The sequence below is a fragment of the Pelecanus crispus genome, chromosome 1 (genome assembly GCF_030463565.1).
Source record: "Pelecanus crispus isolate bPelCri1 chromosome 1, bPelCri1.pri, whole genome shotgun sequence".
In the NCBI taxonomy this organism is placed as follows: Eukaryota; Metazoa; Chordata; class Aves; order Pelecaniformes; family Pelecanidae; genus Pelecanus; species Pelecanus crispus.
The window spans coordinates 114,344,070-114,361,505 of NC_134643.1; the positions used below are offsets into that span (position 1 = coordinate 114,344,070).

The following is a 17,436-nucleotide window of genomic DNA, read 5'->3' on the forward strand; positions in this document are numbered from 1 at the left end:
CCTGTTCACACGGAGAAGCATGGAGCAGAAGCTGCTCATGCTCTGCTTCAACTTCCTTCCCCGCAGCACTCAAAAACCCCACAGGCAGTACCTTCCCAGGCACCACTTCCCTCAGCCCTGCTTCTAGCCCTTGCTCTACACTTTCCTGGCAGCATCACAGGAGCAACTGGAAAGAAGTTGAGGGGAAACCCTCCTTTCCCTCACAGGAACGTATGCATTTCTGCCTTTTGCCGGCCATAGCTAGTTGCTGGCTGTTAGGGGAAGGTTGGACGAGGCTTTGGGTTCTCATCACGGCTTTTGCACTGGGGAGGCAAGAGGCTTGCAAATGCTTGCATTTTCTCTATGTTTCTGGGCAGAAGTCGGCCATCCCACAGCTGTTGACCAACGCAAGGAAGGGTCTGCTCCTGCCCCTCGCCCTGTGATCCAGCAGGCAGGGCACAGGGAACATAAGCGTAGGAAGGGTTGGAACTGCTCCTACACGCAACAGGAGCAAGGAGCGAACACCCCCTTTGACCAGGGTTTCACTGTTCAGGGCTTCCTCCCTCTCATTCATTCCTTGCTTTTCCTTGTACTAGCCTGCACTTTTCTTCTCAGTTCCATTCTTCCATGCCAAACTGCAGCTTGAAGAGAACGGGTTTTCTCCCCTCCCAGTCCAGTTCCTAACGCTCCTTTCTGCCACTTCCCAGAGAAGTTCTGTTACTCCAGGGTATAGCAACCCCTTGGCAAGTCGAGGAATTGGGATTCCTCCAAAGGAATTCAAGGAAGACAGGGAAATAGTGCTGTTACAGTATTTCCCTGAGAAACTGAAACAAGACATGTCCAAGGGACAGAAATCACTTTTATTAAAAACATTTTAAAAGGTTATTTATAAAATGCATTTCATCATCTGCACTTGGAAACAATTCATGAACATACAGTTGGTGAGGCACCTTAACTTTCAAAATTTTGACTCACAAAACAAGCTTTAGCTCTGTATCTTTATTACACACCTAACACCACGGACAACCAAACTCAGATTTCAAGGATTGTTTGTAGAAAGATTTCAGCCTTAAAACATCAATTTGTTTAGATACTTTTGGTAAGCAGCGCATGTGCATATCTGGAAATACCCACTTAGTACAGTGGACTCATCTTTAAAATTCAATGGTTTGTGCCAAAATACAGTACTAAAATCAAAAGACACAAAATAAATTACTTGACTACAGAATTCACAAAACAGTTATTTAATAAATAAGGATGCATTGTGAGATATCTAATGTACAGTAAATTCTTTACTAAAAAAAATCTGTACAGAAATCTGAATAAATAGCCTTTTGCGATTTTTTTTTAAAAAAACAAGTAAACAACTCACCCTTCCTTTACAATTCCCAGATTAACACTGAAGATTTAACTCCTCCTGAGTGAAGGAGTATGTGAAAGAAAAAGAAAAAAGTACTTCATTTATTTGCATTGAGAGTTTAACAGTTTAAAGTTACTCCCACACTCCTATCTAACTTGCCCCAAAACTGCAAAAAGCTTTCAACAGTTTAACTTCATTGTGATGTGGTTCTATTTTTGTACAGGTCTGCTCATTTTACACAGTACATTAAAAAATGAAGACTAAAGACCTACTGTAACTCCAGCAGACTTTGAGATTCATTTACAGCAGGGCAGAATGAAAGGCCCCAATGACTCCAAAGACACCGGAATATATGTTAAATTAAATACATACTTTTATATCTGCAAAGCAAGGCCCCAAACAGCAACTGCGTATGAGAACTGTACTGTATATTGGCATTCATCCATGATTTCTGAAGAGGCACTTCTTTTGATGCAGGAGTTACCGCAGGACTTACCACTCACTCTTTATACTGTGCAACATTTTCTTTTGAACACACTATCACATGTGACTGGAAGTTCCATGCAGACTTAGAGACAGGGTCACTTTCAAAGAGGAACTAAGGAAACAAAAATCCTCAAATAAAAATATCACTTTGGTTTTCAACTCACAGAAGTTAAACAGATGTTAGCAATACTTTGGGAATCCTCTGTGAAGTTAAACAATGCTGATGGAATGGTTGCGTGCAACTACGATTCAGTTTAAATTGGATTACTTCAAAGATATGTTTAGACAATAGCTATGCAAACAGCTGAATCAGCACAACTGATTTATGGCAGTGCCATAAATCAGGCCTACTGCCAGGAGAATAATAAGCCTGTTTTAATATAGTCATAGGTTAAACAATAAATCTATGCCCCACACTTTATCTTGGCAAGCTTAATACAACTAAAATTATTCTGGAGCATACAAGAAAATGCTTAGAACCACCTGCTACTAGAGCTTGCCTGATTAAGACTGGGTTGATGGATGTTGAAGCCAGTCTTAGCTGAATGAAGTGTTTTCATTAAGTTCTACACAGATAAAAGAATTCAACTGGCCTTTAACTATTGATTTAACCCTCCAAAGAGAGCAGAACTGTCACCAATTTTTTTTTTTTCAGATCATTAAGTTTTGGGGTTTTTTTCCTCCTCATGCATTTGCTAGATAGCTGGGCAGCAAACTATTTGCCTAAAGTCCTAAGTAGTGCTACCTCAAATCCTGAGTTACACACACTGCTTCCTTCCCAAAAGAACAGCTACAATCTGAATCTCTGTTCAGTTTAGAGTGGGGACATGACAAAACTTAAACCAGAGATACAACCTAAAAAGTATAAAATAGCTGGGTGAATTTTCATTTACTAGGACTACAGGAACTAGATTTCATCCAGGCAGTCCCTGTTGCCCCACACTTTCTCTCTGAAAACAGGACGGCTTGGGGTACTCAAGGGAAAAGACGTCACGCGCTTGTAGTTGCACAATAATGAAATTCATGTTGGTCAAATTCAAAGGAAGATATACAGGTGTGGCTTTAAGATGCGTAAAATTACTGCAGTTTTCAAATAAGGCAGGGGGAGGTATAAACAGTTGGTGATAGGCCCTTGTCCTCTGTGGAGAACACCAGTGGTATGACAGCAGCACCTGTATGTTAACCATCAAAATGAGATCAGGAAGTAAGCCCGTGGAGACACACTAAGTAACTCTACATTAGCAAGAGCTAAGTTTCTTAATATGGTTCGGCTGAAACAGGAGACAATTTGCCATATAGCCTCAGTAATCCCATTATGCTGTTATGAACAGCAGAAGAATCAACTGAATGCGAAAGTCTCATTCAAGCTGCAACATGCCTTTTAGAAAGGTACTTAAATGCTCAAATGACTCAATTCAATAAATAAATTTAAGCTCAACACTGCTAGTGCTATGTGCGTTAACACTGCTTCACATTCTTTCAGAGTAAGTATATTGGACTTGGGAACACCTACAGTACCATACCACATTACCTCTAAACCATTGGTCACATTGCCGTTGTATTTTAAACATACACCTCTTCAGGATTTGCTAATAAAATTTAGCAAGAAAATGTGAGTGTGTCATCACTAGCATCTTCATCCAATATCCAATCTACAAGCAAATGCAGGACACTTCAGAACTTCAAAGCCACTTGTACCTTTGAAGTAACATCTAGCTTTAACAGAGTTAGGCATCCAGTAACACCTAACTGGAGTAGATAAAAAACAATTAATATAATATGGCTAAGATTAGGCTCCACTGCCAGTCAGGTAAGTATGCACCAGAGTACGCTTTTGGAGATACGGAATGCAATGGGGAAGAGTTTCTATTCAGTTAAAATTAGTCTTCTGTAAATGCTTATTAGGAATTTCTATAGCGCTGACTTGGAGAGGCCAGGACCCACCAACGATTCCTGCTTGAATGGCTACACCCATTACAACTGCTAGATCGGGATCTACAGAGGTGTTAGGTTCCTTTCCAAAGAAATCCTGAATAACTTTGCGTATCTGAGGAATCCGGGTGGAGCCTCCAACTAACACAATTTCATCCACTTCTGCTTTGTGCAGGTGGCCTTCCTTCAACACCTGTTCAATGGGCACAAGAATCTTCTCAAAAAGGTCCTCATTTAACATCTCGAACAGCTTCCTAGAGATTTCTGTTTCAAACACAACTTTGACAAAGTTGTTCTCTGCTTTCGAAGAGTCTCCAAGATTTTTCAGATCTTTTGCTTTTTGTGAAGGCTTGCCTTTTAGCACACTGTTTGTTTTTACCTCACTTTCTGGAAGTTCTTTTGTAAGCTTCCCTTCTGGCATAGTCAACGACACCCTTAGCGTAGCTGCCTCATGAACAGTCAAATTTAATTTAACTGCTTCCACAGCCTGTCTGAGGCGATGTATTTCTTCTTTTCTTGTTGGCAAAGAACCATACATTTGATGGAGCTGATCATATAAATACAGCATCAACCTCTGATTAAAATCCTGTCCTCCGAGTTTGTTGTTACCTGAAACATCAGAACAGAAGGCATCAGACACATCACATTCAAAGCTTCAGAAAGCAGCACGCCATCTTCTCTTTTACTGGGCAGTGGTTTTTAAGGGCCAGAACGATGATACTAGGACTGTAAGCACAGAGCAAGACATCACAGAGCTGGGAAAACAGGCATAGTTGTCATCCACTGAAGAATGCATGAAGAATAGTGATTTCTAGATTTTTATTTAGCAACTACTTTAGAATTTATCCCCCTCAATGTTTTTCCCCTGAACTGGTCTGCTACACTGTAACAGAAAAAAGCAGTGGTTGTTAACTCAGAGGTATTCTCTATACAAGAAAATACTTAAGGATCAATTTCTAGCTGGAACCCTGTAACTGAAATGCAATCTCTCACAGCAAATTGTTTTTCCAGCTAAAATTCCAAGTTTCAAATTTCTCTGCCCAGAATGGATCTTTCTCTTAGCACTTCCAGAGTAAAGCTTCACAGGGATTATTGTTTTAACAGTTTCAAGTCATTCAATGTCTTTATACACCCACACGAAAAGGTACATGCTACTGAAGTATGTATGTATAACCTACCGAAAGTGGAAGAAAGTGATAAAATGCAAGCAGTGAACTTCAAGCTATATTAGCAGGCATATCTTATATTACCCTTCAGAGAGAGGGAGGAAAAAAAAAAAAGTATAATATTTAACCAATTTCTTCCGAAAGATTTTTCTTGCACCATGTTTCCAAAACCTTTCAAACAATTGTTCGTGCTTTCCATTCAACAGAGTTAAATGGCCTGCAGATTTTCATCTGTGTTGAACAGTACTCTCAAAGTTTCCACTGTTTTGTTTTGACTGAAAACACAAATTCACCTAGTAGATGTCCCTCTAAATAAATCAGAATGAAGCTGCTGAATATTTCTTGCTCTTCCACTCTTACTGGACCGAGCAGCAGCCCACATCAAAAACTTGTTCATTCAAGGCAACACAGACAGTTAGCACTGCATCTCCGACCTGTCTGAATCCAGGTCATCTGAAAAGCAGTTGTGTATTCACTACAGTTTTACGCAATACTGCTGCCAAAACTCTTTGCCAGGTGATGAATCACTTTGGCTCCAGCTCATGTGGGCAGGGTTTGGCAACACGCATGCTGTTAATGCAGAAGTAAGTTTTGTGTTTGGCATATACACATCACAATGCGAGGGTGCTCTAAAGCACTGGTCAATGATTTAGCAAATATTTCCAAGTTGGACAAAGGTAACAAAGATTCATAAAACCCCCAGCCCCCAAAAGTCCAGTCAAAGTAACTGTAATACACACCAGCACTTTTACTAGCAGGCACAAAAGTTAACAGCCATGGATAAAATGAAACCACAGTTTATTCCTTTGAGTCAGCCGAAACCTGTGAATTTATCTTAATCATTGAAACCAGTCACAAACTTCATTTTGCATGAAAGGCAGCTGAGAACACTTTTGGAGAACACTTTGTGACAAGACTGGTAGGTTTTAAAAAGCCCCTCTAATGGTGACTTCAGGTGCACCTTTCCTTTCCCCCCTGCTCTTTGAGAAAATAAAACATTTTTCTTACCTGCCATGGCTCGTGTGAGGAACATCCCTCCCTGCTTGTTCAACAGAGACACATCCAAAGTTCCTCCACCCAAATCCACCACCAGAACATTAAACACATCAGCTTTGTGGAGTCCATAAGCCATAGCTGCAGCTGTGGGTTCATTGATTACTCGCAAGATTTCTAGCCCTACAAACAGAAAAGATACCAAAACAGTCAGGTACACTGGAAAACTGCAGTTCTCATATCATAATGACATTTACCATTAGGTTGTTGGTTTTGTTTTTTTTTTTTGAACCAAACTTACTTTAAATAAAAGGTCAGATCTAAAGGAAATAGTTTTCTAAGCAATAATATTCAATGAACTCTTTTCCTTATTTAAGCCTAAAGTAATACTAATTCAGTATCAGGGCAAAGTCATGAACCATGATTTGCCCAAACACGTTTCTTCCAGAGAAACCTTGCTAAGGAGATTCATTTCACATGTTCTATTTCTGCTTAAATTATTGTCCAAGGGTGCTCTGTATAGTCTCTCTATTCGGAGATTACCAAAAAGACTATTTTCCCTGAAGTAAAACTTACTACTTCTAGCTATCTATGTCTGCATTAGTCAGCTGCACCTGTCAGTACCCAAGAGTTCTCTGCTGTTCCTCACAATTGGTAATGGTCCGTTAAAAAAAAAAAAATTCCATTCTAAGGCTCTCTATTACTGATTCACTGTTTCTATATCCTCCCCAAAGACTTTACTGTTAGTGAAATAGATCTAAAGATAATTTTAAGGCTTCATAGAAAAACACTGGAATACAGACATCACCTGCAAGGTTAGCTGCCTTAATGGTAGAATTCCGTTGCCTTTCATCAAACTCTGCTGGGACAGAGATGACCGCCTTTGAAATGGGCATGCCAAGACAGTCTTCTGCCATTCTTTTCAATTTCAGTAGTAGCTGAGAGCCAATATGCTCTGGAGTGATGCGAAAAGTTTCATTAGTTGTCACAGAAAATTCAGCTGATCCATTGTTGTTGAAAATCTAGGAGGAAAAAGCAACACAACCCACAGGTGAGAAGTCTTTTTCTTATGCTCTCCCACCCTGCTCCTGCTAAATGTTTTATTCACATATAGTCTGTTTATGCTGGAAAAATATGAATATGCTTTTGACACTTCCTGAATTACTTCTATTCCTTGACTACAAGTATTATGGAAAACATGCAACTTAAGGGGTCGCAGTATATCCAAAGTAGTGACACCCAATGTGCCCAGGTAAGACACATTAAAAAAAAGTTAAGACCTAGCAACTGCACAATCAACTTCAACACCACATTCAAAGATAAAAGCAATGCTTTTTAATCATCAGGTTTACCCTACTGATAAAGCTTCCCACAGGTTCTTCCTTCTGAAAGGAAGCAAACAGGTCAGTACTGGAACAGCTTCTCTTAACAAGTAAAAAATTCAAAGACTGTTTGCAGTACCTGAAAATTTGTCTCTCTTCAGCAAACACTGCACCATGCTAAATTAATGCAATGCATTTTTAAAAAAAGCAGCTTTCAAGATCTGCTGCTGGTCAAGTAAGGACTAGAAAAACACTAGGGAAAAAAAATGCAGTGGGACAGAGAAGACCTGACTTTTACTTTTGTTTGGTTTTTCATTTGTGGTTTGGTTTTTTTGGGTTTTTTTGTTGTTTTTTCTTTTTACATCTCAGGGAAAAAGTGACATTTCAGCAAAACACAGTTAGAATTTCAAATTGTAATTTATACTTTAAGAGAAGGGGCTGGAAGGTTACCCAGAAACACATTTCACAGTAGAGGACAGGGTTCTCTGGAAAATCACTGTCAGCTCCCTTGCAGAGGTATGCGGCTTCCACAACAGTTTCCTCCTCCCCTCTTTGGATACCTCTTATGGTTTTCAGGCATATCAGATTTAGCCAAATGACTCAAGGTCAGACAAGTTGGTCACCTACTACATGTTTCAAGCGTCCTACAGCTTACTGCTTGGAGAGAACTGAAGAAGATGTCTACTTACCTTAAAAGGATACCTGCTACTTTCACTTTTCAGTTCTTCTGAAGTGAAAATTTTTCCAATGAATCTTTTTGCATCATATATGGTGTTCTGAGGATTTGAATCAGCCAGTTCTAGGCCATCATATCCTACATACACATCTCTGTCTGTGAAAGAGACTATACTTGGGATGCTGTTGTGCCCATTTTCATCTGCAATAACCTTCACCTGCCCTGTTCCGGGAAGAAAGACACCAACAGAGCAGTAAGTCGTGCCAAGGTCAATCCCAATTACTTTCGGTGTAGGCATCGGTAAATATTGCTGTGCTAGATAGCCAGCTAGCAAGAGAGCCAGAATAGCTGAACCTGAAACACAGATTTTTAAAAAATAGGGTTAGAGTATCTACTGCTACAAACTTCAAAGTCAATGCAAATTACACAGCATTATACATTACATCTCATGCAGTTTCATTTCACGCTCTGAAGCCTGTTCAGCTACCTAACTAGTTTTCAATTTCTTCAAAGGTCACCAGCAAGTTCAGGTCTCTTAATTCACCAAAAGTGGTTAGAGACTCAAAAATCTTAGGCATTAAATAGTAAACTGGTTAAAAAAAGCCCGAAAGGTACAGCCAAGCAAAACCACATCACCACCCTGTAATAACTCTTTTTCTCTCTGCAAGGTACTTCAAATAGATAGGTTAATTAGTATTTTAGGGGGAACTGATTGCCTATAAGGGGCATCTAGTTAATGAGGCTGCACAAAAATCACAGTGAAATTAAAACCTCCCTATTCAAACATCTCCAACTTCACTGGAAGTCTAAAAACATACAAAACCATGCTGACTCCTCATATCTCAGTCATAGCTCCCAAAGACCACCTTCCCACACCTCTGAATCTATTCTATACCTTGAAATCAAGCAGTAGACTAGTTTAAGAGCAGAGTAGGTTGTGTTGTTTTGTTTTGGGTTTTCTTAATTTTACATATAATCAATAGACAAAGCAAGAAACACAAAAGTGTAATATAAAGCAATTCCTCAGAGGAGGAAAAAAAAGCACCAACAAACAAACAGAATCTCAAGAAGAAATCTAAATAGCTTAAATTACAAGGAGTCGATAAGCTCTCTTCCCTAGCAGGGAAGGGAGGTCACAGCTGTGCTTCAAACAGACTAGTGAGAAAGGGCAGGTTTACTCTTGGCCGTGAATCTCCCAAGGCATTTCTTAGCAATACGCCACTGAGCACTTCGGCTTTGCAGACAGAGGAACACACCGAACACGCCACATGAAGCCGTGCCATCCTGAAAAGCCCGTCCGGGGTGATAACGCTGGCAGAAAGACTGCGGGAGCCCCAGCAAAACCACACAGTGGCGGCCAGCGCCCACCGCCTGAGGCAGGGTGACGAGACCCGTCCGGGCCCTGCCCGGCGGAGGCCGCCACAGGCGGGGCGGGACCTCCCCAGCGCTCCGCCGGCCCCACCGCCGCCCGAGCCCCGTCCCCTCAGCAGCCCGAGGGGCGGGCCGGACCCCCACCCGCGCTCACCCAGCACCGCCATCTGCCCGGCCATCGCTGCCCGCCGGCTCCAGCAGCGCCCGCCGACACCGACTGCTGACGGCTCCTTCCGGGCCGGGCCGCGCCGCGCGGCACGCCGGGACTGGTAGTACGCGCGTCCCGCCCGCCCCGGTGGCGCCCGTCTGCTGCAGGGGGCGAGAAAACCACAACTCCCAGGAGGCGCAGGGGCGCAACTATTTCCGGCTGACACCAGCCAATGGGCTGAGAGAGGAGTCGTGCGGCAGCAGAGGAGGGGAGGAACATCGAGGGAGGGAGCATGCGCGGCGCCCCCCAGGCGCATGCGCGAATCAGGGCGGGCCGGGTCGCTGTGCCTGCTGGGAGCGGTAGTTCCTCCCGCGGCCGCCGTGGCTGTGGGGGTGCGCTGGGCGCCGCGGCAGCGGCCCGGTAACGACGCCCGGCTTCCCGCCCGTCCCGAGCGTCCTCCTCCCCTGGGCGTACGGGCGGGCGGCACGCCGCTGTGCCGGGCAGGGGTGTGGGGCTGGGGCCCGGCCCGGGCAGCCGCCGCTGCCGTCGCCGCCTTCCGAGCTCCGTCCGGCCGGCGTGAGGCGTTAGAGACCGTAGATGCGGCGCTGCCGAACGAGCACGCGTTAAAACTATTAGGCCTTTAAAAAGAACTGTAACAACTATTTCTTTTATTTCTTTCTTTATTTATTACTACTGGCATTCGTGTTTCAGAGCCTGTCGCTAGGGCGAGGGGGGCACTGCCCTGTCAGCCCCGGGGCAGACACAGTAAAGCCACGGCCCCGGCTGTCGCACGACGCGGGGCCACTGCGGCCGCGGCTTTTTGGGGAAGCGCTGGGTGCTGTGGTGCCGTGGGCGAGGAAGACCCCTGCTGAGGGGCCCGACCTTTACTCCCGGTGCCTGTCGAGACCATGCGGGAGCTGGGAAGGGGTTTCGATTAACCTGAAGCAGAGTACTCGTGTTCCATGTGCTCTCTCATGCTACCTCTGGAGAGAGCACCAGGGTCTCCTGGCGAAGTGTTGATCCTTTCCCCGAAGTGTTCATCCTCTCCCTCGAGTGTTCTGATGCATTTTTGCAACTCAGCAGTGTCCTTTGAATGTAATGGTTCAACAGTGAGGCAGCCATGGCAGCTTTTACCTCTTCGTATCAATGGTGAGGGGAGATTTCCTTCTTGCCCATCTGACATTTAGCCAAGTAAGGAGAATTCTGCAGACGAAACCTGGCCCTCAAATGCATCCTGGAGGAGCCGAAGTAGTAATTAATCCAAGAAATACAACGTGAACTAACTACAATGTTGGCTTGCGTCTTAGCTGTCCCCCAGCAAAGCTCTGCTCTCATAAGGAATAAGGGATTTTCAGGTTCTTGCAGATCAGGTTTCCATTTCAGCCAGAAATTAATTGTGAGAATCTGGTGTTCCCTTAATGCAGTTCAAGTTAGAAGTTTTTTAATAGAAAATATTCATAAATGAATAGCTATTAACAAATAGTGTAGTGGAAGAAAAGTTTGGCTAAGTTCTATTGCAGTTACCATCTCTAGCACCTCTATTTGTCCTATGTGATGGAAAGACATATAATTTAAATGTAATTCCCAGAAGCTTACTTCTTACAAGCTGCTTCTTTATGCAAAAAGCAGCACCACTTTAACTTAATAGTAAAAAAAAAATATGCATCCTCCACTTACTGTTAACATAGTGGTTTATTCTGTGCATGAGAAGGTGGAAACTCCTTGGTAAGGGAATGTTTTAAGCCATTTAGCCTTCTTAATGATTCATGATCTGTTTTCTGATTATGTATCCAACTAATTTCCATACATCAGAGTTCAATACTTTAATCATGTTTCTTGAAGTAGCACCATTGTAATTGTGGTCATTCTTAAGTTATTTAAGTGGGGAAAACTTGTAATCGTTGTTTACAGTATTTCTTCACTTGTGTAACTCAAGCGCAGGCACTTTGTATTTTATGCAACTGTCAGTGGATGGTGAGCAGAAAAAAAAAGATTTGGTGAAAACCGGGCATACGATTGAACTGGGTTTTGGTCATAATTTTGACATAACAACCAGATGCTTTAATACATAGGGCACATCTGAAATGTCACACTGTGGAATGCAGATACGTAGGGATGTTTTTTTAAAAATACTGATACAAAACCTCCATATCTGAGATTTCATCCTTTTCTGAAGCATAGGCCACGCTCTGCTTCTCTGCTTTTCATCCTGGAGGTTAAATCTCTGAAAGACAGCAGGATCACTTAATAACGTACCTGCTGAAGGACTGAATTCAAATGTCTTTCCATTCTATTTCTTCAAAACAAAGCTGCTTAATGAATTCAGCTTAACAGTCAAGGCCTCCCCACCTGACTCTGGCTCCCTGGAGGCCTGGCTGTTCCCTGCAGAATTACACAGCACAGGCCACCTGCCTGGGAGTCAAATCAAGGAGAGCATCTCAGCAGGCTTTCTGCCCTGCAGCAAAAGTGTATCATGCCAGAAACTCCTTCAGAAGCCACCTTCCTCCCTGGAGCTGTTTTTGGCTTTTGTGTCATTTGAAGGCTGGACCCACCCTGTGTACTCTCTAGTCCCTTGAAGGCAACATTTGATCTTCAGCACCCGTGCTCAGATGAAGTCCAGAAGTGCCTAACTTTTTTCCCACATCTTCTCCATGACCTGTTAGGACCTGTTCATGCATACTCCTGGACTCTGCACAGAGATGCCTGACTTCTCTTGCATCTGCAAAATTGGCAGAACTAATCCTAGTGAGCTTGCCCTTGTTTTTTTGGGCATTACCAGAGTGTCTTCTGGATCAGCTTCTTTTACCTACCCTCACAGAGCTCTCGTCCAGGAGGGTGAGACCTGTTTCCATTTTCTTCCTTTATCTGAGGCAGTGCTACACCCAGGAGTGGGTTGTTCAGGAGCAGAAGGGAACATTCAGCATTTCTGGAGAAAATTGCTTGATTTTGCAGAGAATAATTAAATATTCATTGGTCAATAGAAGGGGAGGCTTGTTTGGCTGGGAGGAAAAAGCTATGGGTAGCCCCTACCCCATAGACTGCCTCATGAGAAATATATAAACCTGATTAGGGGCAGACACTGTAAGGCAGGCCTTTTTTTGCTGAAACAACGTGCTTCAGGCACTTCCCTGTAATGGCAGGCAAGGCGCATACTGCTCTTTTTAACATCCTCACCTGAGGATGGGCAATGCAAGTGCAGACTCGTACAACTCCTTTTAAATAGCCCGTCACTGTTATAAAGCTTCACTGGATGTAGCCGAGTTAGGGTAAGCGAGGTGCTGTGGTGACAGGGGCCACTAGGACTGAACAGCTTCTGGTACCTACTGGTTTGGATACCCGGGCTGTGCTGGCTGTGCGGCATCAACTGGTCCGTGGCGACCGCCCACCGGCCCTCAACACTCGCCTGCCACTGACTTGAGTGGAAGGTGAGCATGCAGCTAACTCCCTCCAAGGGTCTGGGCCAAGTGCTTGTTTATCCCTATTAGTGCATCTATTCACTCTGGTAGTAAGCTGTTTATAACATTTCAAAAGGTTTTCGGGGGTTAATTTCCTTCAAGGGGCTGTTGTTTTTCCCCAGTGCTTTGCTAGGTGGAGGTAAACATGTTTTTGTCTGCAAGTAGCTTGAGGGAGAGAGTTGTTCTTACAATGTAAGAGCAGAGGCTGGTTTTAAAACGGCCTCCCATCAGATGTGAACTGGTGTCTGCAGGAAAAACCTGCTACACTGGGGAGTATCGCTCAAACCGTAGACCTGTGATGTGCTAAACACAGTTCAAGCATTTGGTGTGCGTGGAATCAAATACAGCTCATTTTCATTTGTAGGATGCTTTGCATCGGCCGTATCCCCACACTTGGAGAAAAGGGAATTGAGTTTGCAAGGCAATCTCTTTTCTGCTGTCGTGCAAAACAGGGCTTCCTCTTTCTAGGGTTTGCTCAGTGAGTGCTTTCTGCACTGTCGTAATAATTTTCAGGCCAGTGTCTGAAATCAAAACACAGGGGGCCAGGGTATGGTCAAAACATGGTTTGATCCCAGCAACCCAGTATGATCAAACTGTGTTTTCCCGCTGTGCGGGGCGAAGGGGGAGAGGGATTTGGCTCTACTACCTAGGTGGAGAATGTAGTCAATGTCTCTGTGAGAAGGGAGGCAATTTATTTAGATGCTGAAATCTGAAACCTCATTTTCAGTTTTTAACGTAGCTAAACATAGGTTCTTAGCCTTAGTGCAATCACATTGTCAAAATTACAGAGAGCTTTACTGGATAGTTCCTTTGTTCCTTTCCCTAATTAAAACATTGATCTTCTGCTGTATATGGTTGGGAAAGGGAAGGATTTCGCCAGTGCCCGGTCTTCCTCTGACAGTTCAATGTCAGGCAGCTGGAAGAGAAGTATAACCTTCAATTTAGATGCAAAAGTTTCCATTTAAATTCCAGCATATAGCTTCAAGATTTCTGTCTCCCGTTGAGTGGCTGACTGGCCATTGCCAGGCAGGTGTGCACTGAATTCTTCATTCACCAGAAACCCCCTCCCCAGCTGGAGGCAGCAGGAGCAGCTTGGGGCTGCTCGGAGGGTGCAGAGCCCTGGAAAGCTGAACCACGAGGTGCGAGACAAGTGTGAGAAGCTTCCAGCAGATGTCTCTGCCATGCAGTGTTGCTTCCCTGGACCGCTTTCGGTGTTTGACAGATACCTGCAGATTCATATAAGGCGTATTAATCTTTTGCAATCGTTATCCAAATCCTTGCAAAGGCATAAGTCATGAAAATGGGACCTCATATTTCATTAGAGTTTATTTAATTGCCTTAACATACCGATTTCACTAAACCCTCGCAAAATCGTTTTGAAGTTGACGATGAAATTACAATTTCCCCTTTCATAAATACAGTTGCAGTGATAACAGTGTAACATAACCCAGTAGATGCCCAAGAAAAACAGTCTGGAAGAGAAATGAGATTTTCACAGGTCTCTCTCCCACTTCTCTACTTGAATTTCAGTTGGTCTGTATGCTGATATAGCTTGCTGTGGTATGAGGGGAAAAAAAGAAAAAGAGAGACCTTTTATTGAAAAGACAAAGCAGGTTTGGCACTTACTGGTCTGGTAACTGAGAGTTTCTCTTCCCGCTTCAGCAAATTGCCATTTTAGGTAGATGTTGCAAGGCCACCGGCCGAACGGCAGCTGTGCGTTTGGCTGAATTCTGCCCAGCCACCGGCAGCCTGGGTTAGTGGGGCTGAATCGTGTCTTGGCTTGGATTCGTGCTGATGTCTGGAGCACATACATCATCCACCTTCTGCTCAGCTCGGGTGTCCTGTTTGGAAGCGGGGAGAACAATATCACAGTAACTCCGGGGGTGACAGGGAAACTGATCGCTTGTACAACTGTTTGGTGACAACAAGGTGCTGCAAAGTGCAACCTAGAGCACAAGGAGGAGGATATGGCTGGAAGCCTCATCATCTGCATGAGTTGTGATAGTGGTAATGATAATGAACAAGAGTCCCAGCAGTCTCCCAGGAGGCCATTTTCTCATTCATGTTGTTGCTGTGTATTTGAAAGCCATACAGATGCCAGTCAGGCCTGTCAATTTTGTCTATTATAAATGACAACAAAAGGATAAACAGAGGAATGCACTCAAATATAGCTGCCTTAACAGCGATCTCCCCAGGCAAAGGAGAAGAGGTTTTGCAATATGTGTGGATAGACAAAAGTCCTTCTTTTCTTTTTGTGGGGTACTGAGGCTAAAGTATCAGAATGCCTGTTTTACACTTGTTCCTTTCCTGAAGGTATCACCTACAGTACCTCAGCAGGTTTGTACGCTGGTTAAGAACTTCTGGGCCTTTATGGTGAATATTTCCACTGGCACAGAAGACCTATTTCAGTTATCACTTGTAAGTAGTGTTATGGAGCAAGTCCAGGAGCAACTATTTTTTTTGCTATGCCTATTTTCATAGAAGAGCTAGTCCCTGGCCTAAATTATTTCTAATCCAAGTATACTGGAGAAATAATAGGTAAGAGCATGTATTCCTCTTTACACAGTATGAAGTGGAGGAACACAGAAACTCAGTGACTCAGCGACTCGAGAATAGACAGCAAGCCTGGAGGGCAAATATAGTTTGAAGCAAGATGTCTCAAACACCATTCCAGAGAGCTCACAACAACATCAGCCTTCTTCCATTCTTTTAAAGAAAGACTTAAGAGGGTCAGCAAAGATCTGATGGGAGAGAAGTGTCCTCATTTATAATTGCTGTTTGGGCAAAGTGGTAGTTGCATTTCCTAACGATCTTTATAGTACATATCTGTCCTGCAGGAACCGGAGTTGTCATTATTGTATAAATATCCAGCGTACTTCAGTTGAATGGATGCGTAGTTCAAATACAACCAAGATGTGAGCAAGCTCATCCAGTGTTACACAAAGTCAGTTTGGTTTTATTTCTGAGTGCGAGCTGTGAAACCAATAGCACTTGACAGCGTATCCCACAATGCCTCTTCCATACTCTAGTCCATCTGAAATAGGGAAAGAAATGTTGAGAACACAGAAGAAGAAAACTCAGTGTTATCAGCCTAAGTCAAGGTCCTTAGAGTTGCTTCATACCTTCCCAGAACCTCTGGTCAATTGGCATCCACATCACATTAGTCGTTGCCTGTGCCAAGGCTTGCAATGTACCTGGAGGGCTCTTAAACCTATTTCTGACAACATTGATGGAATCATTCCGACATTGGTCAGATTACTCTTACAAGACAAGCAAAGATGTTAGCCACAGCGTGTCTTCTTTTCTCAGCATCACTCCCCTGTCATGTGAGTAGCAAGTGTCTGTTTAGCCTGGAGAGAAGTTTGTTGGAAGCAGATACGGTAAAGTTAGAGCCATTCTAGAAGAAGTGTGCACTGCTACGGAAAACAATCCATCCACAGAAACAGAAATGAGTCTTTTTGTGCAATCGCAATAAAATAGAAGTCCCATGCCAGCTTTCTCTCTCTTGAATGATTGTGCTGTGTATAGGTCTGCTGGACTGCATCAATACATTCTTGCAGCCAGTAATTCATTGCCATGCTTTTGGCTCAGTCCTGCTGCTCAGATATGCAAGTGCATGCTTTCGGCTATTTGAAAAATCAGCAATTGCATATGCACACACCAGTACAGTAGCAGACTTTACAAGATATGTGAAATCTGCGTGCCAGCATATTTGTGGGCACTGAGCCCTTAAGCTTCAGAATATTTTCACCGAATACAAAATACTGATAAAAATGCAACAGTATGTTTATGTCGTCGTTCTAAGAAACGTTTCTGACTATGTGCAAACAGTCTCATTGGGCAGGACTGCTTTTTTCGTTGCTGTTCTTAGCACATAACACAAAGGGGGCTGGGGCTGTCGGCATGCTGAGGTGCGCCCACAGTACCAGTAATTACAGTTAAACAGCAGTGTGAGGGAGGGATTTTGCAGTCTCAGAAAGATGTAATAGAAGTATATTAATTTCTGCTGAATTGTCGGGACAGACAATGCATCTCTTCATATGTTCTGGAGAAGCCCCAGATGTTTCCCATCTCAGTATAATAGCTCTTTTCTTGCTGTCAGTCAGTCCCAAAGTGAGCGGAGCTGACAGGTGTCGATTCTTTCAGATTTTCCCTTTCCTAAGGACCTTGGCAGCTTCAGCTGCAGGAACAACAGACTTACTCCTTTTTTTTCCTTACCTGTTTACTCCCACCGTAGCTGTCCTCTCTCTCACAAGGAGACGTAGATTCAGTTCATATCATGCAACATCAATACTTTACCCTCACTTTGCTGAAAAGGATCCAAGGAACGATACAACGTGCTACCTGTCCTTCTCTCTCTGCTGCATGCTACGGTAACCATCTTCCATGCTTTCATTTCAGAAGCAGTTAGGTATGACAGAAGAACTGTGGGATAGATACAGATATGTAACAATGTGCTACTCAAGAAGAATATAGTTAGGCAACTGCTACAATACCTGCAACATTTGTCTATCAGCAAAATAAACCAAAAACAAATGGTGAAGAAAG

At 43.5% G+C, this 17,436-nt stretch overlaps 1 protein-coding gene across 1 annotated transcript; it reads right to left on the reverse strand.

The window, feature by feature from the left end:
* Positions 1-833: 833 nt before the first annotated feature.
* Positions 834-9,471, reverse strand: HSPA13 (heat shock protein family A (Hsp70) member 13). The gene is made up of 5 exons (XM_075711274.1): positions 9,440-9,471; positions 7,928-8,268; positions 6,725-6,938; positions 5,932-6,099; positions 834-4,366 (listed from the first exon to the last, which is right to left on the reverse strand). The coding sequence occupies exons 1-5, from the start codon at positions 9,462-9,464 to the stop codon at positions 3,696-3,698; spliced, it is 1,419 nt and encodes a 472-aa protein (XP_075567389.1). The 5' UTR covers positions 9,465-9,471; the 3' UTR covers positions 834-3,695.
* Between the last annotated feature and the right edge of the window lie 7,965 nt (positions 9,472-17,436).

Excerpts from the sequence above, each read along its gene's own strand:
- HSPA13 (XM_075711274.1), bottom strand. The coding sequence starts at position 9,464 with ATGGCCGGGCAGATGGCGGTGCTGG. Across the intron at positions 8,269-9,439 it reads CGGGCAGATGGCGGTGCTGG|GTTCAGCTATTCTGGCTCTC; the intron begins GTGAGCGCGGGT and ends TCTGTGTTTCAG. Across the intron at positions 6,939-7,927 it reads GTAGCAGGTATCCTTTTAAG|ATTTTCAACAACAATGGATC; the intron begins GTAAGTAGACAT and ends TTTTCCTCCTAG.